Source organism: Mytilus trossulus, chromosome 1 (assembly GCF_036588685.1).
Source record: "Mytilus trossulus isolate FHL-02 chromosome 1, PNRI_Mtr1.1.1.hap1, whole genome shotgun sequence".
NCBI lineage: Eukaryota > Metazoa > Mollusca > Bivalvia > Mytilida > Mytilidae > Mytilus > Mytilus trossulus.
The window spans coordinates 48,867,410-48,895,397 of NC_086373.1; the positions used below are offsets into that span (position 1 = coordinate 48,867,410).

Sequence of the window (27,988 nt, forward strand, 5' to 3'; positions counted from 1 at the left end):
TCTTGATAGTATTATTTCCTTTACAATTTTACCCAAAACTAAAAGAAATACATTGGTAAACATTTAAAAAAATGTTTGATATAGGAATGAAGTCCTTTATTTTTTCGGACTACAATGTGTACCGTATGTGTGATGGATTTGAATTCAATCAATAACTTTGAAATGTTTTCTCATATATATGTATACACAAAAGGGAGGACTGGTATTTGTACTTCAGATTTTCTGACAAAATAACGAACAAAACTATTTCTTGCAAAGGCACACACAGAGAATATATTTTTTTAATAAAAATCAGAAAAATGTTTGATATAGGAATGAAGTCCTTTATTTTTTCGGACTACAATGTGTACCGTATGTGTGATGGATTTGAATTCAATCAATAACTTTGAAATGTTTTCTCATATATATGTATACACAAAAGGGAGGACTGGTATTTGTACTTCAGATTTTCTGACAAAATAACGAACAAAACTATTTCTTGCAAAGGCACACACAGAGAATATATTTTTTTAATAAAAATCAGTCAAAAAAATTCTCCAAAATATACCATGGCCAGGTCCTGACAGTTTTTAACAGTGTACAAATAAAAATCGTCCGGAAAACTGCGCTTTCTGTCATTTTGATGGATCATGCAACATTTTACCTATTACCTATTACCCATAAACAACATAGGTTCTCAAATACTAAAAAAAAGTTCTATAAGATAGTTTCAAATCAGAGTAAACATATTAACTTCCTTATATATATACAGTCGAATTTGTTTATAGGTTACACAAAGCTAGTTCTTAAAACGTTTATATCAGGGAAAACATTTGTCTTTGACTTTAAAACATGTAGGGGAAACGGATTTCCTAACCATTCACTTGTAATATTCCGTATTTCTGATTTTTTGTTAGATAACGTAAAATATACGACTTTTTTTTATGACTACGTGAACTTGTGCCATTTATTTTTGCTGGTCTTTAGGAAGACAATTCTGCAGTGACAATTTGTTTGGAAACAAAAATAAATTCCCAATATATAAATATACATGTACTTATGAATATACATGTATGGATATACATGTATGGATATACATGTATCATACGTCGTGTTCATGATTGGATTTTGTAGATATAACTACCGCACAGAAAAGTATCATGGATTTCGAGGCTTTCATATTCAAGGTTTTGAATTCTACCCTTGTTGAAAACCTGTGGAGTTCTCTACAGTTCCTTAAAACATCAATTATTTTTTTGGTAAATTGGGTGCCGTCTCCCTGAACATGCTAACACTTAAGTCATATCTTTTCATTTTCATATTTTCTTCCCTGTTTGTCTCTGTTGTCTTGATTGTTGGAACAATAAGTGGTCTCTAACAATATTTACGAAAACTTTCTGAGAATTATGAATATTTCTTCTCCGTCAGATATGGCCGATGATCATTACCAATGATAAAATGAAATGCCGTACATCACATCTTATAGAGGTTTAAATTTCAAATATTAGTCAATAACTTAAGATAAAGAGCAATTTTGTCTTTAACATTTGAAAATGTTAAAGGGTACATTTGTATTTTTTGCTTCGATTTGTAAGAAATTTATTTCAGTTTTTTCTGTAACAAAGTACAAGCATAACCGTTCGGTTACCTATAGTTGTTTTAAAAGGTTTGTGTCATTTAGGTCTTTTTGTGGATAGTTGTCTCATTGGCAATAATACCACATCTTCTTTTTTATATGTCGGTATTGCAACAATGTATGATTGAAATAATCCCGGGGACATAATAAACAGATAGGTATGAAAAGAAAAGATATGGGGTATTCTGTATCAGACGAAAGAAAAACTATTAGATCTACAGTGTTGAATCCCATAAATATTCACAGTGCAAGCAGTGTATGATAAATAATCAATGATTTCTAAAATTAAATGAACCTGGATACAGTGATGCATATGATTCTTTATAACAACTTTCAAAGAAACAATGTATAAACTATGTAGCATGTACAGTGCAACTCGTTCTTGTTGTATGTAAACGTAAGCTATTTTTGCCTTTTCATGGAAACGAAAGTAGAGAGATTATAGACGATATAAAGAAAAAAAAACTTCAACTAATACAATGAAAACTCACACATTGGACATGAAATATTATGTCGATGAAGATAATTAAATTATGTAACTTCTGAAATAAGTTTGTCGATAACGTAACTTATTCTAACGGTAAAGAAACGCGAATTCGATCACTACTCTGTTACGGGCTGTAGCAGACAACAGCCGAAGTCCACCAATGAGTCTTCAATGTAGCGAGAAACTCCCGCACCCGGAGGTTTCCTTCAGCTGGCTCCTTAAAAAATATGTATTCTAGTTCAGTTGTAATAGACGTCAAACTAAACTCCAAATGATACACAAGAAACTAAAATTAAAAATCATACAAGACTAACAAAGGCCAGAGGCTCCTGACTTGGAATTTTTTTGCAAAATTGCGGAGGGGTTAAATATGTTTATTATGCGATCTCAACCCTCCCCCTATACTTCTAGCTTAGTAGAAAAGTAAACGCATAACAATACGCACATTAAAATTCAATTCAAGAGAAGTCCCAGTCCGATGTCAGAAGATGTAACAAAAGAAAATAAACAAAATGACCATTATACATAAATAACAACAGACTACTAGCATTTAACTGCCATGTCAGCTCCAGACCTCAATTAAACTGATTCAAAGATTATGTCTTCATCATATGAATATTAAGAACAATCGCTCCCGTTAGGGTTAAGTATCATTAACTATCATAAAATATATGAGAAGAACATAACCCGTGTCATGCCAACAACTGTTTTTTTTTTAAATGTGTTTAGATCCGATGCAAATACCATATAAGTGAACCAATATTAAAGCCAAAACATGCAATCTTTAATGATCTGACAACAGCATCGTAACTATATTCCTTCTTAATAAGTCAGTTTAAAAGTTTGGTAAATTTTTTAGATGTATACTGACATTTTTGTGCTTTATACTGCTTATAAATATCAAGTCAGGAACTTTGATCACTATTCTTTTTCCTCTAGGAACTACTTTGAGTTTTAAAGTTGTCGAATTTTTTTTTAAATGGGCGTTCACAGAAAAGGTTAGATAGATAGCTTGCTTTTTTTGGTTGCTTCCTTGATTGATGGTTAATGATACTTTCAACAGTATTGCGTTATCTCGTGGCGGTCAGTTTTTATTGAAGTAATTCAGATAGTCCAGATAGAATAACAGACCTCAGGATAACACTGACAGCACAAGATAATAATTATAGGATTCGAACGCTATTAGTTTTATATACATTTTTTAACAATCGGTACTTTTTTTTAGGAGGGGATCATCGGAAAACAGTAAACATTTCTCTAATTTGCATCAAAGTTCGTTTGATTTTACTTTTGTTTTGTTCTTTCTTGACGGAGTACCAGTAAGTCTTACCAAAAGAAGGTAACGTGTCAATTAAATCTAGAAATTCGGGGTCAAAAGTTAAAATAGTCTATTCCAGCATATTTTAAGGTAGATAACAGTTAAACGTTTCCGGTAATAGAATTTTCTTATACTTTGCCAAAAGGAAGATTTTACTATGCTCTTTTCAATAATATAATAAAAAGGATAGGTAACCGATGTAACCGTGCTATTTTCAAGCCATGGGTCATGGACAATTGCTTAGAATGATCATGAAAAAACACATTTTTGTGCATACAAAAATCTAGGAGATAGAATTTTGAAATAAGTTGTGAGAAGATAAGTTTTATAAAATGGTGTCACCCAACTTGTTTTCTTGCTACACGTAACAAATAAATCCCTATCAATCTAATTTTATTGTTGTATTAAAAGAGTTATCTCCCCTTAAATGGCTTAGTTGATTTTTTTTTCTTCTAAAAAATAAATATCAAGTATTTGTTTAAATATTTGGAATAATGCAATAAATCAGCAGATTGTCTTCATAGAAAATAAACATTCTAACCAAAAACAAATGCACATCTGTCTACAAATTTGCAGATTTTGACAAATAACTAGACTGATTATGTACTGAGATAGTACAATCAAAGATGGCGAATAGACTATTTGCCAATTCCCGTGATTGACCCTATAATTAGAGATTCCTAAAAAAAGTTGTCTCCCTTATGAGTTATGAATTTTTATTTACAATGGAGAGCTAGCAGAAAGAGCAAATCTATCTGTGCGTAATGTGAGTAATTTATAAGGTTTTCAAATCTTTTAATATCATTAATTTGTTGTTAAATTAAATTCTTTTGACATCAGAAATTATTTTTCGTGGAAAATTAGTTAAACCGCCGATACATCACCTTCAATTCATCATTCTTAACATTGGCTAGAGCCAATTTTGTTCGGTATGGAACCAGTCTATGATTGACAAAGGGAAGTAATTTGTTTAAAAAGTGTGTAATAACAGATTCAAATCGGTAATTGGCAAATGGACTATTACCATGAATCTAACTTAACTTCAGAATATATTGAAATTTTAGAAAAGAAACGAAAATACGGAAACGTTTCCGATTTTGTTCCTACTATTATGGATTTTATTGTGACGTCACTTTCTATTTAAACAAAGAATCGTCATAAATAATAACTCATCAGGTAACTGTTTATATTCATACCCTTGATAACCTGGCACGAAATAAAATCATACTGATGATCAGGTTTGGGATACACTGGTGTGTGACTTGAAATACAGTAAAATGACATATGGTGATTGGATAACCAACATATAAATCTTGCCTTCCCCTTCAATGATCTCTTTTTGATCACTTTTGCTACATGTAATAGACCACTTTGGAGTTCGTTGCATTTCTTTCAAAACCTTGGGTCTTAGTGAACATTATATATTTGTGCGTTTATGATAGACTTTGGGTTTAATGAAGCAACGGGGGTTGTGGTTACTTGCTATCCTTTCGGGTATCGAAGTAAGGCGTCAAAGAAAAAATTATAATAGCCTTTCAAGACGTCATAATTATTTGGACTAAGTATAACTGTGCTATCAGCACTTGCCAAATAGAATCATATTCAAAACAGTGTGGCTGTGGCCTTTGATTGACGACCTAAATTATCCCATTGACTGGGACAGATTATGTGAACTTTTGTCTGAAACGACCACTGCTCACTCTGTACTTGTGAAAGACACTTAAATTGTGGGGTCACCAAAGGTTCTCAACCATTAAATAAAGTAATTGGAAAAAATAATCATGAATAACACGATGTTTTGATTTATATCAATAATACAAATCAAAACATAAAAGTTATTCCTGATTAATTTTTCGAATTATTTTACTTTTAAAGGCATAACGAACCTTTGATGACCCCACGGATTAAAATCTATAATAAACAGTAGTGAGCAGACGTTCACCTAATCTGTCCCAGTCAATGGAATAATTTAGGTCGTCATTCAATTGCCACAGCTACACTGTTTTGAAAATGATTCTAATACCTGTTCTAACCAGTAAACATTGAAAAACATGCCCTGGTCTAAACACGCTCAGAATATATACCCTCAGGCTGTTCTAAATCGTATAAAATAGATGCTGTTCTAGAACGGAGTTATATATTGTATCTTAAACAGTTCAATAAGCGATGCTGTTCTTGACAAATACTTTGTTTAACAAAAGATCCCGTTCTCACCAGCAGGGCATGAAAAAGTAACCCTGTTCCAACCAGCAGACATGAAAAAGGGATCCTGTTCTACCCAGCTGGGCATGAAAAAGCGACACTGTTTTGCGGCACACTCATACCACTTAAATATAGGAAGTAACCCCCTACCCCGGGAAATGCATGTTAATTGGTCATGTCTTTGGCGCGATTATCTATTCACAGAACATTCTGCAAGTGGAAAACAAAAAGTTTTCATACGTAACGTATTTGAATATTTCCCAAGACGTAAGGAATATGTCACTGTTGTTCTCATGTTGATGTTGAGCTAGTGGTTTATATAAATATTATGATGTTACATTGATCTAATTGTTTGGCATATTGAATTCTTGTAATTGATATAATCAGCATTAAAGAATGTTGTTTATGAGCCGTGTTTCTATTGATAAAGATTTGAACGAGTGATGAACTTTCTCCAGCTGTTTAAGATTTAAATGTGTGTAACGGTACAGATTAGATCTGTCATAGTAACAGAATTAGAACGACTGATGAAGTATAGCAAACTGCCACCTAAGTTAAAGTAATCAAATCAATTAAGAATGACTAATATTTATTATATATAATTACACAGGCTTGTATTCAAGACATAATATATATACAAAAGTAATAAAAAACATAATATAATAAAAAATACAAAATATAAAATTGGCGTTACGGGCAACATGCTAGCAATTGATATGTATTTAAAAAATAAAAAATAAAATACATATCTCAATTAAATTCACATTATTCGAGCATCTATCGCGGCACTTGCACTTGACGACAGAGTGTAGATGTGGTACCGTGACTTCAAATAACTTTCACCATATACTTTAAGGAGAAAGTCACGAGCCACTTTAGTATACATCAAACAGAAACATAACTCGTAGAGTATTGAATGAAACCTCAAACAATGTGAACCTAATAGCAAAGCGAGCCTTTTAAAAGAGAGTATTTACAAGAGCTCGAAGCATAATTCAAAGAACAATATGTTACTTCAAAATACCTCTCTACGAGTGACATGTTGAGCGCTGGCCCATCCCATGTCAAACATATGTAACTCAAGTATACCCACTCTTTTAGTTTATTTAATTAATTTTAATACCTGCATGTTGAGCGCTGGCCCAGCCCATGCTTAGAGGGTATATGGGCTCACTTTGCAACCTGAGACGGATAACCTCGAGTGAAAAAACCATTTGCACACTAAAACATGTATCCAAAAGAACTGTCAAATGGACAAACAAATGATTCGTTCACCCGACGAGAGGGCTGCCTAGTTATCCATTTTATTCAGGGCTGCCTGAGAACTCAGATAATAATTTTGTGACAAGTAAAGAATGGATGAAATTCATTATTACATTGCCCGAACGAATTGCTGCACATGTTGCCAAAGCACAAACCACAATCTCGGAGGTGAAAGGGGCGGATGGAGGGTAAATAATTACAAATAAAAATATTACATAAAATAAACATGTGTATCTAATCCATATAAAAATTACAACTGCAACTTAACTAAATTTCTAATGTACCCTAGACAAGTAAGGGAGGAGTTACTTAAGATTGACATGCCTTATATCAAACAAGATAGACTATTAACATTGCGGTCAGACAATTCCCAGACTTCCATAAATAAGTCAAGATAAGAGATAAAGTAAACAAATGGCATCTGCAAGGAAATAAACACTTACATAAACTTTAATTAATGAACATTAATACGCATTTATGAGCCGTGTTTCTATTGATAAAGATTTGAACGAGTGATGAACTTTCTCCAGCTGTTTAAGATTTAAATGTGTGTAACGGTACAGATTAGATCTGTCATAGTAACAGAATTAGAACGACTGATGAAGTATAGCAAATTGCCACCTAAGTTAAAGTAATCAAATCAATTAAGAATGACTAATATTTATTATATATAATTACACAGGCTTGTATTCAAGACATAATATATATACAAAAGTAATAAAAAACATAATATAATAAAAAATACAAAATATAAAATTGGCGTTACGGGCAACATGCTAGCAATTGATATGTATTTAAAAAATAAAAAATAAAATACATATCTCAATTAAATTCACATTATTCGAGCATCTATCGCGGCACTTGCACTTGACGACAGAGTGTAGATGTGGTACCGTGACTTCAAATAACTTTCACCATATACTTTAAGGAGAAAGTCACGAGCCACTTTAGTATACATCAAACAGAAACATAACTCGTAGAGTATTGAATGAAACCTCAAACAATGTGAACCTAATAGCAAAGCGAGCCTTTTAAAAGAGAGTATTTACAAGAGCTCGAAGCATAATTCAAAGAACAATATGTTACTTCAAAATACCTCTCTACGAGTGACATGTTGAGCGCTGGCCCATCCCATGTCAAACATATGTAACTCAAGTATACCCACTCTTTTAGTTTATTTAATTAATTTTAATACCTGCATGTTGAGCGCTGGCCCAGCCCATGCTTAGAGGGTATATGGGCTCACTTTGCAACCTGAGACGGATAACCTCGAGTGAAAAAACCATTTGCACACTAAAACATGTATCCAAAAGAACTGTCAAATGGACAAACAAATGATTCGTTCACCCGACGAGAGGGCTGCCTAGTTATCCATTTTATTCAGGGCTGCCTGAGAACTCAGATAATAATTTTGTGACAAGTAAAGAATGGATGAAATTCATTATTACATTGCCCAAACGAAATGCTACACATGCTGCCCTTGTAACGCATTGAGTATCCCCAAAATTATTCCGAGACAGTGGTTGTGCCAAATTGAATATTGTTACTTATTTACATGTATTGACTAATTAGAGCAAACTTTACAAAAATAAGCAGAAATCCACATTCTACTTAAATACATAAAAAATTATAATAAGGAATCCCTAATTTTCCTTCTAACAAAGTTTGAATCGTAATTATTTACACATTTTCGAAAGAGCTTGACGAATATCAAATTCAGATGTTCTTATATAACGACTGTAGCAGTCAGATTTCCAACGTCCTAAAGTTTGAATCATATGATCTTGGATACCATTAGAACTACAAGTTGTAGCTGCTCCTATTCGGAAAGAATGTCCACTATATTTATCGGCATTTAAACCCAAGTGTAATAGAATTGTTTTCAATTTGTCTATAAATAACGATCGGCGTAAAGCTAAATTACTACTGTCAACTAATAGCGGATCATTATCTGTTGCACCGTTCATTTTTCTGGATGTTACATATTTTGACAACTGTACATATGGACAAATATCATTATTAGTTTTAAATAGTTTAATGATTACTCCATGACGGAAAATGTCGGTTTTGGATGCCTTCAAACGTAAATTAACTTGACAATCAGATACAAATACTACATCATCCATAGTTAAATTCAAAGCTGAATCAAATGACTGTTTGCATGTAAATTCAGAACAACGCAGGAAACCGAAAAAACCTATAACAGATGCAGTTAACATAGTAAAATCTAAATGCGGATCGAAAATACTTTTCTGTAAATGTTGGTAAATCTGTTGAAGCACACTATAAGTAATCGGTAGTTTTTGTCGCACACTTTTGTTTTCAGTTTTCTTTATACCATTTAGAATATTTTGTAAACGTAGCAAAGGTTTACCTACATTATCTACTAAAGGATTGACACTACAATTTGCAATAGAAAAATGACGTATTCCAGCAAGATATAACTTGATAGTAGAATATTTCAAATTTAACACTGACTGACAATATGATACAAAACAAATTAATATATCCTCGGAAATATTAGACATTACATTTCCAATATTTTCTCCCTCGAATTGAGAAGTACGAAATTTGAGAAAACACTTATACCCAGATGTGTATACATCTCTTGTAGCACTATTAATACTTTTACTCCACAAATTATTAATAACACAACTTAATTCCACAGAATTTCTGAGTGGGGCGGGCAGTGACAAGGTTCCACTGATGCTGTCGGACACAGTTGACGAAAACGATCCATCTGAAATCGAGAGAGAGCATCAGCTATAGTATTACATTTTCCGGCTACATGAGTAGCGTGAATAATAAAATTGTATTTTGCGGAACACCAAGTTAGACGTCTCATTAATTTCATAATTTCTAATGATTTTGATCTTCCTTTCTTTATAATTAAAACTGTTGCCATATTATCACAGTAAAATAGAATACGCTTCCCTGACCACTCATCACCCCATATAATAGCAGCAATTACTATAGGATATAATTCCATGTAAGCCATAGACATTGATAATTCCTTATCTAATTTCATTTCTATGGGCCATAACGCTTGAAACCATCGATTTTTGAAATAACCTCCAAATCCCATGGTTGACGCAGCATCAGTATATAAATCAAAATCAGACGCATTTACTATATTATCATCAATAAAGAAAGAAATTCCATTCCACTGATCTAAGAACTTATGCCACAATGATAAATCATTTCTACAACTAGAATTTAAAGTCACATGGTGATGAAGTTCTTTAACAGAGTGAGCTATGTTAAGTAGATAAGATATAAACGATCTCCCAGGAATAATGACTCTCATAGCAAAATTTAAATGACCCAATAAACTTAACATCTCACGTTTTGTACATGTTTTGCGATTGAGGAAAAACAATAGGTATTCCTTAATTCGACATAATTTATTTTCGGGTAATCTAGCTTCCATACGAATAGTGTCCAATATTATACCCAAGTATTCGATGCATGTTACCGGTCCTAAAGTTTTATGTTTTGCGATCGGAATTTCAAGTGAATCAAACACGAAAACTAAAGTTTTCATAGTAGCGTCGGCATTTGCTGACGGTCTGTCGATTGTTAAGAAATCATCTAGTAGATGTAGAACTGTATTAATTCCATAATTATTGTGTAAAATCCAACACATAGCAATAGATAAATTGTCAAAAAGTTTGGGACTGGAACGACACCAAAATGCTAATCTAGTGTAAAAGTAATACATATTTTCCCATTTAAATCCATATAAATGCCATAAACTCGGATGAATAGGGATTAATTTAAATGCATTAGATACGTCCAATTTACAACATCTTGAGGCAAAACCGTATTCTTTGATGAATTTAATTGCATCATCGATTTTAATATACGAAAGCGAAAAATCTTCTTTATTGATGAGGTCGTTGACACTACTATGCTCATCACTATTGTGAGGTGCAGATAAATCAAGTATAAGTCTTTTCTTTTTAGAATATTTACCTTCAACAATGCCAACAGGACTAACCCTGTATATATCAAAAGGGGCTTTCGTAAATGGGCCTATAACAAAATTATTGTCTAATTCTGATTTGACTAATCCGGAAACGTCATCTGGACATTTTGTAGTAGAAAGCAGGTTTTTACATTCTAAAACCTTTTCCGGTAAGGACGATACGCCTGTAAAAAAATCCTTTACGTAACCCGTTAATTAATGAATTTACGAAATATCTATCAGGATGTCTCTGTAGCTCCCACGCTAACTTATCTACATTGATTGGTGTTGTGGCATGCATTAACACATTATCATTATCTAGTCATATATTTGATTGTTTGGTTGTTTTTGGTACACTTGTAGAGGGTTTGATTTGATTTGACGATTTCATATTCATGTCAACATGAGCATAGCGGCACGCGGATCCCCTGTAGCAATTACCAGCGAAATAATAGTTGCAGATTTCTTTCCCTTTGTGGAATAGCTTTGGTCTTCCGTATTGGTCAATATCGGCTGATTGTGGTTTAGAATACGGTGTTGTAGGATTACGCTTTTGTTGGGAATGGTTGTTTTTGCCCTGTGACGTATCAGATAAATAACACATTTCAGTGATATGCAATGAACTTCCACATACGCCACATGTATTGATAGCTCTCCCTAAGCAAACTGAAGAATACAGTTTCTCATCTCTGATTGACCAGTCGACGGTCAAACCTTTTGTCAATTTTATTGCCGCAACTTTCTTAGCGAAGGCCTTATGGTATTCATAGAAAATGTTACCTTTAAACTTAGTTGCCATTTCTATGATGTCTTGCAAAAACATGTCAAGTTCTACCCGACGATCTTCGAATTCGCACACAATGTTTTTGTAAATGTTAAATGCCTCTATGTATTCTTGGATAGATAGGTCACGCTGCAGGCGATGATCTTTTGGCTTAAGAAGGAGAATAGATCCATCTGCCTCTATTTGCTGTGTATCACTTTGATTTTCATTAACAGGAATAAGCAAAGAAACTAAATTAATGTACTTGCCTTCTTTAATGTTTTGTCGCTGAATTTGTGACACTGTTTGTATGTGCGGAAACATACCAGCAGACACTTTCCCGGAAGCACTATATCCCTGTGTTTCGATAAATTGAGATGACGATGGAATTTGAGTACCAGTATGCGATATATCATTCCCGGTAGCATTCTTTTGAAAATCCACTACTGTTTTAAGAATTTCTCCTTGACTTTTAACTGTTTCGGTCAACGATTTAACATTCGCCGATAGTTCACGAATAGTGTTCTTTGACATATCATTGACTACTTCTGTGTCATCAGTTGTTTGCACATTAACAGCAGGCATAGGTTGACGATTAGAGTGTAACAAAGCTTGTAATTGTTTTTGGCTAAATGAAGCAGGAGCATTAACTCCAATCACAATTAGTTCTGCTATTAATTCCTCTTTTGATTTTTTGCTAGAATCATTTGAATTGACAACATTAGCGGATTTTCGTTTCTTTGAAGCCATTTTAAATAATTACAAATAAAAATATTACATAAAATAAACATGTGTATCTAATCCATATAAAAATTACAACTGCAACTTAACTAAATTTCTAATGTACCCTAGACAAGTAAGGGAGGAGTTACTTAAGATTGACATGCCTTATATCAAACAAGATAGACTATTAACATTGCGGTCAGACAATTCCCAGACTTCCATAAATAAGTCAAGATAAGAGATAAAGTAAACAAATGGCATCTGCAAGGAAATAAACACTTACATAAACTTTAATTAATGAACATTAATACGCAATAAAGTACCTTCGGAAAAATAAAGTATTTCTAGTTTATCCACCTTAATGAACAACATGAAGACGCTTGATGAACTTAAATAGTGCAGAGATATATGCGGTACCCTCTATCTGGTAAATATGTCATAAAGGCAAGCATAATTGACGATTTTTTTCCGGTGAAGGACATCACTCGAAAGCTAGTATTTGGATATGGTAATCAAATGTATGCTGTTTCCCAAAGGTACAAACCAGTTGATAAAGGAAATGCGATATTGTATCCCACTTGAATCTGCATAATCAGAGTTTTTAAAGTTTGCATTTATTTCGATGAGGAGCTCTAATGAAGAACCATAATGAGTGGAATGCACTATGTGTTGATAAAAGGTTGGTAATTATTGGTCGATGTTCAATTTAATCATCATATTGTCAATATAATACTTTCATGGATTAATCAGCAGCGTTGTTCTTCAATTGGTTTTACAAGGCAACTCGTGAGATATAGAGGACTGTTTAAACAATAATTATATTACATTTTATTATTACATAATGCACCAATCAAATGCAGGGATCCTGCATACTGCTATTATTATATTGATGGAGAAATCTGTTTTCACCTTTTTCTTTAAAATATTGATCATTGTAATATCCTTTCTTGTCTTTAATCTTCCAAACACTTGACAGTGTATAAATACACGGTGGGTATGGTTGTCCTGCGAGAGAACGTACTGTGCTGGTGATTTGGTCCTGACGGGTGCTGGTGGGTCCTGATTCTGTGCTGGTGGGTTTGTTTACATTGTATCAGAACGGCAATAAAACGACTGTTTTGTTGCTTAATTTTTCTCTGATGCGTCATAAGTACCATGCAAGGTATATTACAACAATATTATATTGCAAAAGTCGTGCAAGTTCGTTAAACGGAATTGGCCTGACGCTGTGCTGGTGATAAGAAAAACGGTCCTGGTTCTGTGCTCATATGTCCTGGTGCTGTGCCTTTATATTTTAGTTAAAAGTGGCATATATTCAAGATCATTGACGCTGTACTGTAATTGACTAATAAGCTGTTGTCTGCTTTTTTGAAATTGACATTGTTGTGTATCTATCTACTGTTATTATGAGAGAAAAAATACCCCAATATTTTAATTTTTTTAAAATTAACTGTAATCTTATTTATTGGCCTTTTAATGGAACCCTTCTTGCCCCCTTTTAAGATAAGGAAATATGTTTACGATTTTCGGGATTACGATTATTTTGCAAGATCACCAAAATACGTTGTAATTTATACAATACTTATATAAAGTAGATGATGTGGTATGTTTGTTGTCAATGGACAAATTTCCATAAGAAACCAATGGAAGTATGTGTTAATAACCATACGTCATCGTAAGACCTTCAACAATAAACCATAAAATAAAAATGTAAAAGATTTTGCATAAAAACGGAGAGCAAAAATATAGAACAAAGGACTTTCGGAGCGTTTGAATCATATGTCTTTAGCAGCGTAAAACATATTTGTTTGAGAACAATTGAGTGCTGACTATAAGAATGAAAATAGTATTGCGGGCTTGTTTGTTTGGTTTTTTTTTTAGTGGGGGAGGTATGGGGGATAAGTTAGAGCGAGGTTACAGTGAAAGTTTGGAATAGTTTCCCGTAAGATTTAAAAGTTGTATTGTAAAAGAAAAATGTATCTTACATCTATTAAGAATCACTTGCTGTATCTGTAAGATTTTTTAAACATATTTTTTTTGTCTGAACGGTTATCAGTTTATTTTTCGAAATTTCGATAGAACACTAAAAAAAAATCACTATTTTATGAAAGGGCAGGCTAGAATATGTCAGAGAATGAAGACGAGATAACCTAGAGAACACTTACAAAACTGAGATTTCTTAGCTTTTTCATTTCAAAATTCCAAAATTATATTTAAAAATAATGAATCTAAAGCCAGATTTATCAATTATTTTTGTTTCCATCTATCCGTTTTCAGGACTTTAACATTCAACGTAAACACGCCTGTAAAATGCGTACTCGGCTGTCTGTAATAGACCATTTTTAGACATCCTCCTAAAAAAACAAGCCGGGGTTGGGTTCAGAGATGCAATTTAAGTACTTATATCAATATCTTATCTTTTCGTGTATGGTTAATGACCCCTACTGTGGCCTGTCAATTACGAAATGTGGCAACTGCAATAGTATCAAAACAGCACAGACGATGAATAATAGAGATATAAGTTTGTACATATATCAAGGCGAAACTTCTTGCAAAGCATTATTAGTTATAGTTCATTATAGTATTTAGTAGAAAAGGGAATTTTATGAAAGTAAAATCACTATTTTTGTAGAAAATTCACAGACTTTTGTACAGAGATTTTTGTTATGTTTAGCATGGGATCAACACAAGGGTTCATTACCGAGTAAAAAAATCAAAATGTATATCTACCTTGCACATTTCAGAAAATTAAGATCAGATAACGAAACTGGGTCCAGCAACATTTATACGCAATTTAAGATTTCGACCCTCACAGTTTCCATTCACCACAAATATTCTCGTTACAACGAATCATTTTAAATACAAAAATACCAGTTGCAGCCTTTTGTTTATATATTAATATATGTATACAGATAACGTTATGAAAGGCAGCAGGGTCACCAGGGTGAGGAGTCCATTTCTTCTGAAATAAATGCTAAGCATAGATCAAGAAAGCGACAGATAATCATGACATTAAAAAAACTCTCTTCCTTTCGACTTTTTTTCGAACAAATTGAAACATAAAATGAATTATACAGTATTGTGGAATTTTCAAATTACTTTTGATACTATATATTGTTTTCTGATATTGGACGAAAGATGTTGCCCTTTTATGTAATTATGTAAGACAAGTTAAGATCATTTGAAAACACATATTAAACAGCCAAATGGATGCACAAGAGCTAAAATAGGAGTCATAGATCCTATTGACAACAATTATCTGCCCAATTTTATTGATTTTGTAACATTTGTTTCAAATATGACCAACTTCTTATCCAAAATCACCAGCACCGTATCAGGACCCACCAGCACAATGACAGGACCCACCAGCACAGTATCAGGACATGAATAAATTGAGAAAATGCTAAATTTTAATGAATTGCAATGTTTTTTCACAAAATTGTTTTGTGGTGTGGATTGCGGTATAGAAAGCGGACTCTATGATCATTTTATTTTTATTTTTTCAGTTTGAGATTTTCTGAAAATGAACATTTTTGTGTTACGCTTACTGAAACAGTTTAGAGGGTCAACTTTTTAATGGTTTACATATGAACCCATAAGAAACAAAATTGAAAAATCTCAACTGTTTTCTTCCATTTTTTAAGAGTGAAAATGTCAAAAATCATCATTTTCTTCTTTGTTTACATTTTTTCACTGATCACCAGCACCCGTCAGGACCGAATCACCAGCACAGTACGTTCTCTCGCAGGACAACCATACCCACCGTGAAATATATATCTATAGGTTTTTCATCAATGACTGATGATTTATTGTGAAGCCAGTCATCACGCATCGATTACCCTCAAATGGTGACTGTACATGTTTATGTATATATCATTGGATTGCTCAACCTTGGGAAGTAAATAGGGGATGTTATATATTATGCCCCTTGCGGAGGGAGTGACTAAGTAAGTAACTAAAGGGCGCTAGAAAAACCTATATCTGATGGAACATATTTACGTGACTTGTTGGAAGTGAAATATCTGCACTGCCCAACGAACATTAATCTCTAGTCCAGTCCATTCTCTATGTTAACTGGAATTTTAAATGGCATTTCTCTCCTCTCTTTCGAAGTTTGCAAAGACAACTTCGTTCCTGTTTCCAGGACCAATTGGTGAAAAGAAATCTTAAAAAATTGAAAACTGGGCTACAAAAAGGTATTATATCTGCCTAAATCCCATCTCTGATCCGTAGTCTAAATAATAAACTAATTCATTCCGAAACATGTTTTTTCCGACATAGTCGGTATAGTTTCGGTTTGTGCCCTTTGAACTTAAGGACGCTTAACTATGGCAACAGAATACGCATGCTCGAAAATCCTTTCTGTGAATGGACAAAATGCTGTCATGGTGGGTGATTTGGTTGTGTTTGAAAAAACGTCTCGTTAATTATATCGTGATGAAAAGCAAGTGAAAAACTATAAATATTTGAACTAGAACTTACAAAGATTTATATTTTTATCAAAAAAATTGTCCATGACGGCTATTTATTCGGGACAATTATATAATTGTTAATGTAAACTTTGTTGTACGAAAGTACAAAAAAGACATGACTTTTAGAACGCACCTACACATATGAGATTTCCGCGGGGTTTTAGTGAACAGAAAGATACGAGGACCGAGAATACTGAATTTCTTCTAGTTACATTCAGATGGAGATTTAATTAAAGAGGTCCTGCATCATTAAGTCATTGTGCTTCTGAAGGTTATCGAGATGATTAGTTTTAAACATATACTCAAATTTAAATAAGTCGGATATTTTTTTTAAAGATAGTTCTTGTTAATTAATAGTTTACTATATTAAAACATCAGTCAAAATTTACGAATAATAATAATACCTGTAAATATTTAATTTTGATGTTTTCGATTAATAACATTTTTGACAGTTTTATTGATACAAGAAAGAAAAAGGGTCAACGAATATATGTACAAACATTTTTGTAATTCGAATCTACAATCTTCATATGACCTTTTTCTGATGTTTTGAGCTGCAGCATTGATGGCACATTATGTGTGCATCATAAAAACAAAATAATCGTGAAAGATGAAAATAATTCCACATTGAATAATCGATTGCATAGGAAGTGCATTATTATGTCACAATAAAACAGCAAGTCATTTATGAAGTAAGACTACGTTTGCTTCAAATAGCTCTTAAACAAATGCCATCTATAATTAGAACCTGTTACATGTTCGACACCAATTTGTTTGGGACTTTAGTTTAAATTCTTTACCTCTTGCAAACTATAAAGGTAAGAAAATTTCAATATGTCAATTTATACTTGTAGACACGAATGGTTTGAACGTCTTACCATATCTAAATTAGAATGTTTTCCTCCACAAAAAAAAACGGAAATAGCTTGGACTATCAGGACATGAACTTTCTGTAAAAAAAACTTTAAAAAAAATTCAAATAAGCGAGATTTCCGTTGTTATAATTTTCAAAGGTCAGAATACCCATTGCTACTTCCTGCTGTCCACACCTCCCCAACCCATACCTCAGAATATAACATGTGTAACATGAAATTGGTCACACGCTATCAATCGCGCGACACAAACTGGCAAACACAACAAAGGTAAAGGAAGTTTTACATATATATATATATATTATATAGTATTTGTACAAAGTTGAACATGTATCTGAACTTTAAGATGAAAGGACAAGGTTGTTTGAATTATAACTCAATGATATGTAAAACAACTAAAAAACATAAATCTGACATTGTTTTAATGTGAACATAAGATTTTCAAGATTTTATTGTAAACTCTGACAGTTTACACTGTTACAAGAGTCAGATATACAGCTTATGGTATAATAACATAAGTGGGTTTTTTTGCGTTGTAAGATGTCCTTATTGATATTACGTTTAAAAGATAACCAACCTATTATTCATTAGTATCTTGTCCTTAAGTGGACTGTCGGGGTCATCTTTAAACTATCATGATGATAATAAATCATCCGGTGGATGAAATCGATACTGTAACGCCGCAATCGTGATATCAGGACGATATTCAGTGACCACAATCTTAAATGTTAGACATTATTAGATAACATTCACGAGGGCGTTAGCCCAATTGCTTGTAACTTTTTTTTTGCAAAAATAAGATTTTTAATTTTATGGTAAATTATAGATATAAGAAGATGTGGTATGAGTGCCAATGAGACAAGTAATGCTCATTGTTGAAGACCGTACTTTTATCTTAAAGACTTTTATGGTTTGCTTTTACAACTTATGACTTTCATTGAGAAGTCTCACTGGCACACATACCATCTATCTTGTTATATCTATTCGAATTGTACTTGCATATTACATATTTCCTTAGGTTTTTGCATTGTCAAGTGGAAGGACCAGGGATTTTGTTTTTGAAACTCCAATTTTTAACTGAACGGCAAAACACGAATGTGTCGATTAGACAGCGGTGATCTTCGGGTGGACTATATCGGTTTTGTGAAACATGATAATTTCTACGCACAAGTTTAGACTCTTGTCCTTGTCAACACAATATTATAATCTTTATTGCAAATTTACACCCATAAGGGTCAAGTAATACAAACAAACAAATATGCATTTTAAATACGATGCAATACAATACAATATAATAGAACACATTTTAACAGTTCAATTATAAATTTATGTATAAAGCACAATCATGGGCTTGTCTGAAATATACACACGTTTTTGTAATTCTTTGACTTTCCATGGTTTTTTTCAATTTCTTTTATGATGGGAGATGAGCATGCATTGTTAATTTAAATAAGTTTTTTAATCAAAATATTCTATTTCTAAATTCTAAATTTGAAAAAATACAAATTGAAAGCCTATACATGCAATACAATAGACAAGACATTTGAAAATAATATTTTGATAATTTTATCACGAACCCGAAAATAGAAAGAAGTGCATAATAAACAAATAGTTCCTTGTGTTGCATTGAATGACCTGTTGATATTGTAAATTGTGTCACATATTTCAGAATTTAAGTTTCGTTTCGCCCTTGTTAATCGATTGTAAATTTTGATAAACCGATAACAACAAAGACCTGTCAGAAGACACTAGATGATCCTAGATTCAAATTCAACGAAGAACTGAACTTCATTTGATCAAAGCTCAGCTAGGACAATAATAACGACCTGGACATAATATAGAGTTATAAAAGTGGTTATATATAATTACAAAAGGATAATGGTGTAAAGCGATTATGTTGACAAGTTTACAAAAGTATTTGTGATGTTTTGATAATATATATTCAGCTTTTATTTTAATGCAGTGTAGTGAAACAAAAATTTAAAACTTTTTGCAGAAATGTCAACATTGACTCTTTGTTCATTTAACATGGGGTCCACAGAAGAAGAAACAGTGATGGAAAACAAGAGGAAAGTAGTCATAGCCATGGATGGGAGTGAGCATGCTATGTATGCATTAAACTGTGAGTAATGTTACAGGGACAATATACTCAACAGTTAGACGCAAAATTTTAATGAAAATTAATATGAGTGATGAAATTTTATATCAATCATTCTTTATTCAACATAAAATAGATATTTGAACATTAGAATATAAGCGGAAGGAAATTAAATGTACATCGTATGCATAATGCACTATGTATATATAATAGATACATGCATTATGTAAACAAACGTAGCCAAGGGGTTTTAAATAAATACTGTATTGTCATTTTGTTAGGTATTATAAATCTATGCACTTTGCTCTCAATGCGATCAATACTGTTATCATTTTCACATATTTAAGTACTGCTACGTGTTGAGGACATGGAAATATAAATGTAATCCTAGCGATTAGAATTTATTTATCATTAAATGTAGAATATGGCTATAAGGTCTCGAGGCTTAGTTATTTCCTGCCACTGACGCCGTTGAAATTTAATTATGTTTTCGTTGTAGATTTGTTACTGTGGATTGCCCATTTGTGTTTTTTTTAAAGTTTTATCCATGGTACAATGTATTTTCTGTTTTGTTTGGAATCATAATGATTTTCGAATGTCCCACGTAATTGGTAGCCTACTCTTTTTTTTGCTTATTCTGATATTTGATGTTTGTTTCATTATAACAATTTATTCTGATTGGCTAACTGCACATCACATGTTATTCCTCATGCAATTGCATAGCCTGGGGTCCTGGCTAATCTTGTCAACGCGCAGCTAGATTGGGCCGGATCCCAGGCTACACCTGACCCTTACGACGCGCAGCTAGATTGGGCCGGATCCCAGGCTAGCAATTGCATCACTCAATAAAACTTTTCGTTCATGGTAACACGTGGTCCCACAATAAAGTGCACATGCAGGTGAATTGAATAAAAAAGTTATAAAATTCGTGTTTTCAAGATCATAGCTAAAAAATGTAATTATAAGTATTGAATGCTTCTTTTTATACCCCGCTTTGAAAAAAGGGGGGTATACTGTTTTACCTCTGTCTGTCCGTCCGTCCGTCCGTCAGTCAGTCCGTCCTCCCATGAAACTTTCGTCACATTTTTCTCAGGAACTACAATACAAGGATTTCTGAAATTTGGTTTCAGGATTTATATAAGTCAGCTATACCGTGTGATGCGTTTTCAGATTCATCACTCGACAACTTCCTGTTTACCGAAAATACTTGCATATTTTTTACACTATTAATATTATCCACTTGCGGCGGGGAATCATCAGTGAGCAGTAGCTCGCAGTTTCACTTGTTGTAACTTCATATGGTTGTAAAAGCGTTGACCGTGTGCACATTTTTAGAATGAAGCGCTTAATTCCGCGCTTCATGCAAAATGTTCTTCAGTCAACGCTTTTACACCCCAATGAATTTACAAAAAGAAGCATTCAATTCTTAAATATTTGGTCTCGGGAATACTTTATTTGACCTTTTTAACTTTTTTGGGTTCAGCGTCATTGATGAGTCTTTTGTAGAAGAAACGCGCGTCTGGCGTATATATAAAAATTTAGTCCTGCATGGTATCTATGATGAGTTCATTTCCGTACTGTATATGTTTGAAATATTTTCCACTGAATGTTAAGCAAACAACAATTAATAAATAAGTCTAAATTACTAATTCCGTATTTAATTAAAGTTATTTTACATAAATGCAGTTCATACACTTTATTTCATTTTGATTATACACAATCTCTGTTTATTGTGCATAGGCTAGCAAGCAAAATAATAATTGAGTTACATGTAGCTGCAATCTAAATAAACACGATCTCTCATCGCTCCCGTGTTCTGATATGTCGGGTGGGAGATCTAACGAAACCCGCTTTGAGGTCACATGTGAGTCACCTCGTAGGTGTGTCTTTTTTTTACCAATGAAATTGAGTCTTCCACGATCTTGAAAGTTTATCGCAAGGTAAAGGGATGTAACTCATTTCATATAGACATATACGACGAAACCGTCAGTCAAAAATTCATAAACTTTTTTGATTGGCTTATTAATAGGTCGTCAACTCTTTTGCATACAATTATAAATTCATAACTTCTAGTTCACTCACATGTGACCTCAAAGCGGGTTTCGTCAGATGTAGCTATGGATAAATGCCACTTCAGTCACATGGTGACGTGCTCGCCTTTAGTGTGGAAGGTCATGTTAGGTTGAACCAAAACAAAGACTTAAAAATTAGCATACATGTATGCTGCTTCTTAACCAATAGAGTGGGAATTGAGACGAACGGCTGTGTGGCTTAAATTAGCAGTAAGCTAGGATTTAATTGTATCCTAGCAGTCGTTCTTAACTTTCGTGAACTGTACTGTAGAACAACTTTAATCCCAACAGTCTAATGTACAAAGAAATATTGTTCATACACAGTATTTATGTACTTAAAGGATTTTAGTGCAATCATCTTTAATCATCTACCATATTGTCCATAATTCTTAAACGAAAAAAATATGTCATTTGTCTTTCTTCATTTGTTCTTTTTCCGCGTGAGTTTTCCGTCGGCATATAAATGCATATGGTTAGACGTTTGCATTGGTGGTGAAAACATGATGTTAGATTTTCTAAAAAATGCACCAAATGCGAGTGTTTAATATATGGTGCCTCCATGGGGCAAATCAATGAAGAGAATTAATTGATTATTACAGATATTACACCAACCAATTTAGCATGCACAAATCTATCAAAAAAACTATTTAAAAATGTATTTTTCAGGGTACAAAGAAAATGTCCATAGATCAACTGATTACGTGTACCTGATACATTCCATAGAACTTCACCACGTGCTTCATAACTCAAAATGGCAGTATTGTAAGTATTTTCAAATTCTTTGTCTTCTACATGCCACACGTGACATATTTTACACTCAAAATAGCGATATTGTTAGGTTGTCTTTCTTCAATTTAATTGATACTTCGATTTGAATATATCTCAAATTATTTTGGAGTAGATGTTGGTCTGATTCGTCTGACCGCTCACCGTGTTCACATCTGTGAAAACGAGTTGCGGGTGTGTATTTCGAGAGTTTATATCTCTTCATTGATAATATAGGATGGGAGACAGCAGAAATAAATTAGATACTTGTGTTAAAGGAATGGAAAATATTTAAAGACATTTACTAAAAATTAAATTTAACATGAGAAAGGTGTGTTCATGTCCAAAGCCCTTGTGATCAAAGTCGAGTGAAAGACTCTTGTTCCGAAATGAATATAAACACTGTATTAGGTATTTTCTGTAGACAGCAACCTGCAAACACAAGTTAAAGCAAACGATATCTCTCGGTCATAAAACTTTACTCAGTACTCCGAGTACAAAATAAGTGCTCGAAACACAAAATCCAGTATTTTGATTCTTGAGTCTGAGTACAAAAATCGTGCTCGAAAGTTTTATGACCGCAAGGCCTGAGGATTATTTTTTATCCAAATAAACTAAAACATTAATTTGTTTGATTTTATCAAAATGAAATTTATCATGGTAATATACAAGTCGTTATATTGTCTGATCGACTTTATACTCCAGACTTATTATGACCTCTTTTGTACTCAACAGACTGAATTTCTACTTTTATTGCATTCACTAAATTAGATTATGCATTTATAGGGAATGGTTGACATGATACCCATATAAATGCTCAAAAGTCAATAAAAATAACCATTTGATACCAATTAACTATATAGAAATATTGTCTGGTGACTGTCCATTAATAACCACAAGTCATATTAGCGCAACAGACAATTATCTACTCAGTATGTTGATCTGAAAGCATATTTAAAAACAATTTAAGTAAAATAAAACTGACGTTTTCATGTAAAATAGTTTATAAATCCAGGATGCTGTCTTGTAAATGACTGCGCCACAGGCTTACGAGAAAAACAGCTGCTCGCTGAATATTTCGTAGAAAACATTTTCCGGTGGCCATATCATGAATTTAGTAATATAAAATTGTTATGCCCGCGTCACACTGTCTCGATTTTTACGCCGATGGCAACACGATTATGGAAATTTTCAAAATCGGGACTGATCGTATCCAGATCGGGCTATTCGTAGTGCCATCTTTAACCATCGTAAAACCATCGGCCACTTTTTCTAGCCTTCGTGGACAACTTCGGGAAGGGTTCTAAATTTTTTAACATGTTAAAAAATCACCGAATGTTCGTCAGAGTTGAGGGTTCGTATTGAGTTCGTGTCACCATCCTCACCATCGTAATGTCACCGGGAATGCATCTTTGAACATCGTATTGCATTCGTGTTTCCATCGTTTCCATCGGGCAGTTTTTACATTACGATGTCTACACGAATGAATCACGAAGCTACCCGAAGGTCTTACGATTGCAACACGACCTCGTGAATACCTCGTAATCCCGTCGTGCAGCCTTCGAATAAAAGTACGAAGGCGTCAAGATGGAACTACGACGCTAATAAATCTAAAGCTAAATGTAAGTTAATGTTCGCGCTAAAATACATTTAAAGTGCCATGCGCGATATGTACATGTAATGGTCAGTGAGTCTAATACGACAGTTAAGAAAGACGTTCACAAAACATCGAGCTCATATCATATGATTCTATGAGAACAAGAAAGGCGACAGCGTTGTTTCTATTATTTCAAATGGAACAAGAAGAGCAGCTATTACAGCTTAAGGATTTAGTTTTACAAGTAAAATATTATGTTTTGTCAATTTTTCATATCAAGTAACATAATGAAAATCATAAACGCGCCTTGTACACAAACACTGCAGGTACACGTATATAGGGAAACCAACTTTTCCCATTATTCTGATTTTTTATGTATCGTCTGAGTTGTTGTCACATGAATGTTAACTCCATAACCATTTTATTTTCTATATGTCATATTTTGCCGCATTTGTTGCTTTCCCTACCTCCTTCCTTTTGTCTATATTATTATGATATTCTCCTGGAAAGAGCTCTTTTTGAATCAAAGGCATCAACGAACCCATTACCTTACCTTTAAAAGAGGGACGAAAGATACCAAAGGGACAGTCAAACTCGTAAATCTAAAACAAACTGACAACGCCATGGCTAAAAATGAAAAAGACAAACAGAAAAACAATAGTACACATGACACAACATAGAAAACTAAGGAATAAACAACACGAACCCCACCAAAAACTAGGGGTGATCTCAGGTGCTCCGGAAGGGTAAGCAGATCCTGCTCCACATGCGGCACCCGTCGTGTTGCTTATGTGATTACAAATCCGGTAAATAGTCTAATTCGGTAGGTCAAATTCATGAAAGGGAAGGGGATTGTAGTTACGACGTAAGGAACATATCCAATATCATTTGTGAAACGGTTATTCCATAACGGTCAACCAACTCGTGATGGCGTCCGTAAAATTTACGAAGGGATGATTTAAAATAGATCAGTAAACATGGGCATAATTATGGATGATTATTCAGACTAGTGCAATCATTTTACAGTTCAAACAAGGCAATGCCGAGCGTGGTATCCCCTCGTATGTAACATATTGAGGACAAATATGGACACTATATTTGTATATGACACATGAAGTAAATGGTTAATTGAATATGCATATTTGATAAACTATTTTTTTTAAAACCAACCAAAACGTTCAGTAACTGGAAATACCTTTAATATTGTCTTTAGAACCAGCAGGTAAAAAATGAGCAACTAATTTCCTGTGTATTATTCTATTTCAAGGGAAAAAAACAAGTCTATCTGCATGACCTCAATGACCTTTGGACTTAAACGTAAAAAATATCAGATCATTACAAGGAGGAACAATATACCAAATGTGGTTAAAATCTTTTGAAATATATTGATTTTAGAGTGTCCACAAGGTTTATATTTAGACATCGTATGGCCATGGTATGGCCATCGCGCCATCATCGTAATCCACTGTGTAGCCTTCGTAATCCATCGTGTATCCTTCGTGATCCATCGTGTAGGCTTCGACTGAGATATGAAGCTTAAATACCCGTCTTCGGTTAATCTTCGTATGTTCATATTTTGCTATCGTATATAATTTCGGCACCATCGTATAGACTCCGTTATTTATCGTACATGCTTCGGTCATTTTTTTTGGTATTTTAACGAGATCGGGAATAACTTCGTACGAACTTACAATTTAATCATTCGGGTGTCCATCGTATATAAAAATCGGGACAGTGTGACGCGGGCATTAGTAAAAACTACTTTTTTTTTAATTTTTGTTTGTTGTCATTTTTAGTCCAGTTACTAGCATAATATAATATCTTGGAAAAGTGCAATAACCTCTATCTTATATATTTTTGTTAAGAATGCAACAGCAACGTTTCGAAACCTACAGTGGTGTCTTTTACGTGCAAGATATATTGCTGTCTCTTTACACGGGTCAGCAATTTATCTTCCCATTCCGACGGACTATCAACGTTTCTCAAGACCATACAAGCAAATAGTCCCACGTGAGCTAGAGCCGACAATTCTGTCCATGAAATTTTCTCCCAAAACCGGGGATGGAACCAGGAACCTATGTGATAGTAGTCCGGTGCGCTAACCTCTTCACCACAGCTCTCTATAAAGGGACCCATTTGTCCATTTGTTAAAAGATGATACTCTCACTCCCAATTCTAATGAGTACCCCCCTCCCCTTTCACCCTCATCAAATCTGGAATTAGCGCCCTTTAAAAATAAAAGATTTCAAGCGAACACATACACATAATGCAATATATTAGGCGACAAACCAGTTTTTGAATTTGAGTTATCTCCCGTTTAACAGGAAAATCTCAATTGACAAATACGTAATTTTGGTGTGTCCAAGGATTTGTATAGTTAGAGTCTAACTATACAAATCCTTGGTGTGTCCGATAATTATTAAACTATTATAACTTATATTACCACAGGACGTCCCGTTTACTGTATATGGAAAGATTATGATAATATTATTCATTATATTATTCTAATTTTGCAGCTCCACAACATAACAACATTGAAACTGTAGGACCATTGATAAAAGAAGAACATGTAATTATCCAAAATAAATTGGAAAAATTCTCACAGCAACTGAAAGATCTCCAGGTAAGATTTCAGCTTCTTATTAAACATTGTTTTATTCGCTTTCAAACATCAAGTGGCATCACAAACATATAACAAAAGTAAACTGGACAAATCCGAAAGTAAGCTGAAATTCTTGAAAGCGAATATAGAAAATAAGATGTGGTATGATGGCCAATGAGACAACTGTCCACAAGAGACCAAAATGGCACAGACATTAACAACTTTAGTTCCCCGTACGTTCATCTACTTAATTGCTTACGTTATGTTTGTTTCATCTGACAGAAATCCTTCTTGAAACTTTGTTGCTATAAACAATACCATATCATCTTTTCTTATTTGAAGATATCATGATGGTGTATATACCGTTTGTGTCGATATAAATTTGTTTAGGTTAGGTTGAAAATAATATTCCCGATTTTTTCTTTTATTTTTGGATCTTATATCAATGAATATTGGAACTTCTATCTCATGGCAGTCAATTATCGAGATTCTGGATCAAGTTTCTTAACTTTCCTCGATTGATGACAGTGTCATCCCTAAATTGCACTCTTGATTTATTTATAAATGTTTTTTGTTTTGTTTTTAGATTGATGGTGAGGCTAAACCAGTTGAAGCAAAAAGCGCGGGAGAAGGGGTTGTGCACGAAGCAAATGAACTGGGTGCCAATGTAATCATTACTGGTACCCGAGGATACGGGAAAGTTCGTCGCACAATTCTAGGGAGCGTTAGTGACTATATCATACACCATTCTTCAGTGCCTGTAATTGTTTGTCATAAAAAGAAAGAAAAACATTGAAACGTAAAGAATGAATCCAGTTTGTTTTCATGAATTAACAGGGTCGTGTTATGAACATAAAACAGCACAAGAATATAGTCCATAACACTTGGCATTAAATCAAAGCTTTGAATGCCATTATTTGAAAGTGATTTCTGAATGTAATGAAATATCACTACCAATCTTATTTACCCATTATCATGTCTAGCATTTACTGTATACAATTATCCGAGTTTTTTATTACTTAGATGTATCAAATGAATCCTTGGTGAATTGTATTTACTTTTTCATGATTCTCGAAAATAAAATGATAATTTCTAACTATTTATATTATATGTGGAATCAAATGAAATGCCAATATGGAATCTCTCGAACTTGATGGATACCATAAAAGGCA

The 27,988-nt window shown here is 33.5% G+C and overlaps 2 protein-coding genes across 5 annotated transcripts; one reads left to right on the forward strand and one right to left on the reverse strand.

Annotated features, from left to right (window-relative positions):
• Window positions 1-4,508: 4,508 nt before the first annotated feature.
• LOC134726352 (uncharacterized) lies at window positions 4,509-27,912 on the forward strand. Of its 4 annotated transcripts, none has more exons than XM_063590767.1 (5): window positions 4,509-4,596; window positions 19,679-19,804; window positions 22,519-22,614; window positions 26,731-26,837; window positions 27,403-27,912. In XM_063590767.1, the coding sequence occupies exons 2-5, from the start codon at window positions 19,681-19,683 to the stop codon at window positions 27,610-27,612; spliced, it is 537 nt and encodes a 178-aa protein (XP_063446837.1). In that variant the 5' UTR covers window positions 4,509-4,596; window positions 19,679-19,680; the 3' UTR covers window positions 27,613-27,912. The 4 variants fall into 4 exon arrangements, with proteins under 4 accessions (XP_063446837.1, XP_063446824.1, XP_063446831.1 ...); XM_063590761.1 differs by lacking the exon at window positions 4,509-4,596 and adding an exon at window positions 19,395-19,533; XM_063590773.1 differs by lacking the exon at window positions 4,509-4,596 and adding an exon at window positions 19,399-19,524.
• On the reverse strand, window positions 8,562-9,011 carry LOC134723281 (uncharacterized). Its single transcript, XM_063586935.1, has one exon. The coding sequence runs from the start codon at window positions 9,009-9,011 to the stop codon at window positions 8,562-8,564; it is 450 nt and encodes a 149-aa protein (XP_063443005.1).
• Window positions 27,913-27,988: the final 76 nt, after the last annotated feature.

Coding starts and splice junctions, on each gene's coding strand:
- LOC134723281 (XM_063586935.1), bottom strand. CDS start 9,011: ATGGATGATGTAGTATTTGTATCTGATTGTCAAGTTAATTTACGTTTG.
- LOC134726352 (XM_063590767.1), top strand. CDS start 19,681: ATGTCAACATTGACTCTTTGTTCATTTAACATGGGGTCCACAGAAGAA. Junction 22,615..26,730: donor TAACTCAAAATGGCAGTATT/GTAAGTATTTTC, acceptor CTAATTTTGCAG/CTCCACAACATAACAACATT. Junction 26,838..27,402: donor AGCAACTGAAAGATCTCCAG/GTAAGATTTCAG, acceptor TTTTGTTTTTAG/ATTGATGGTGAGGCTAAACC.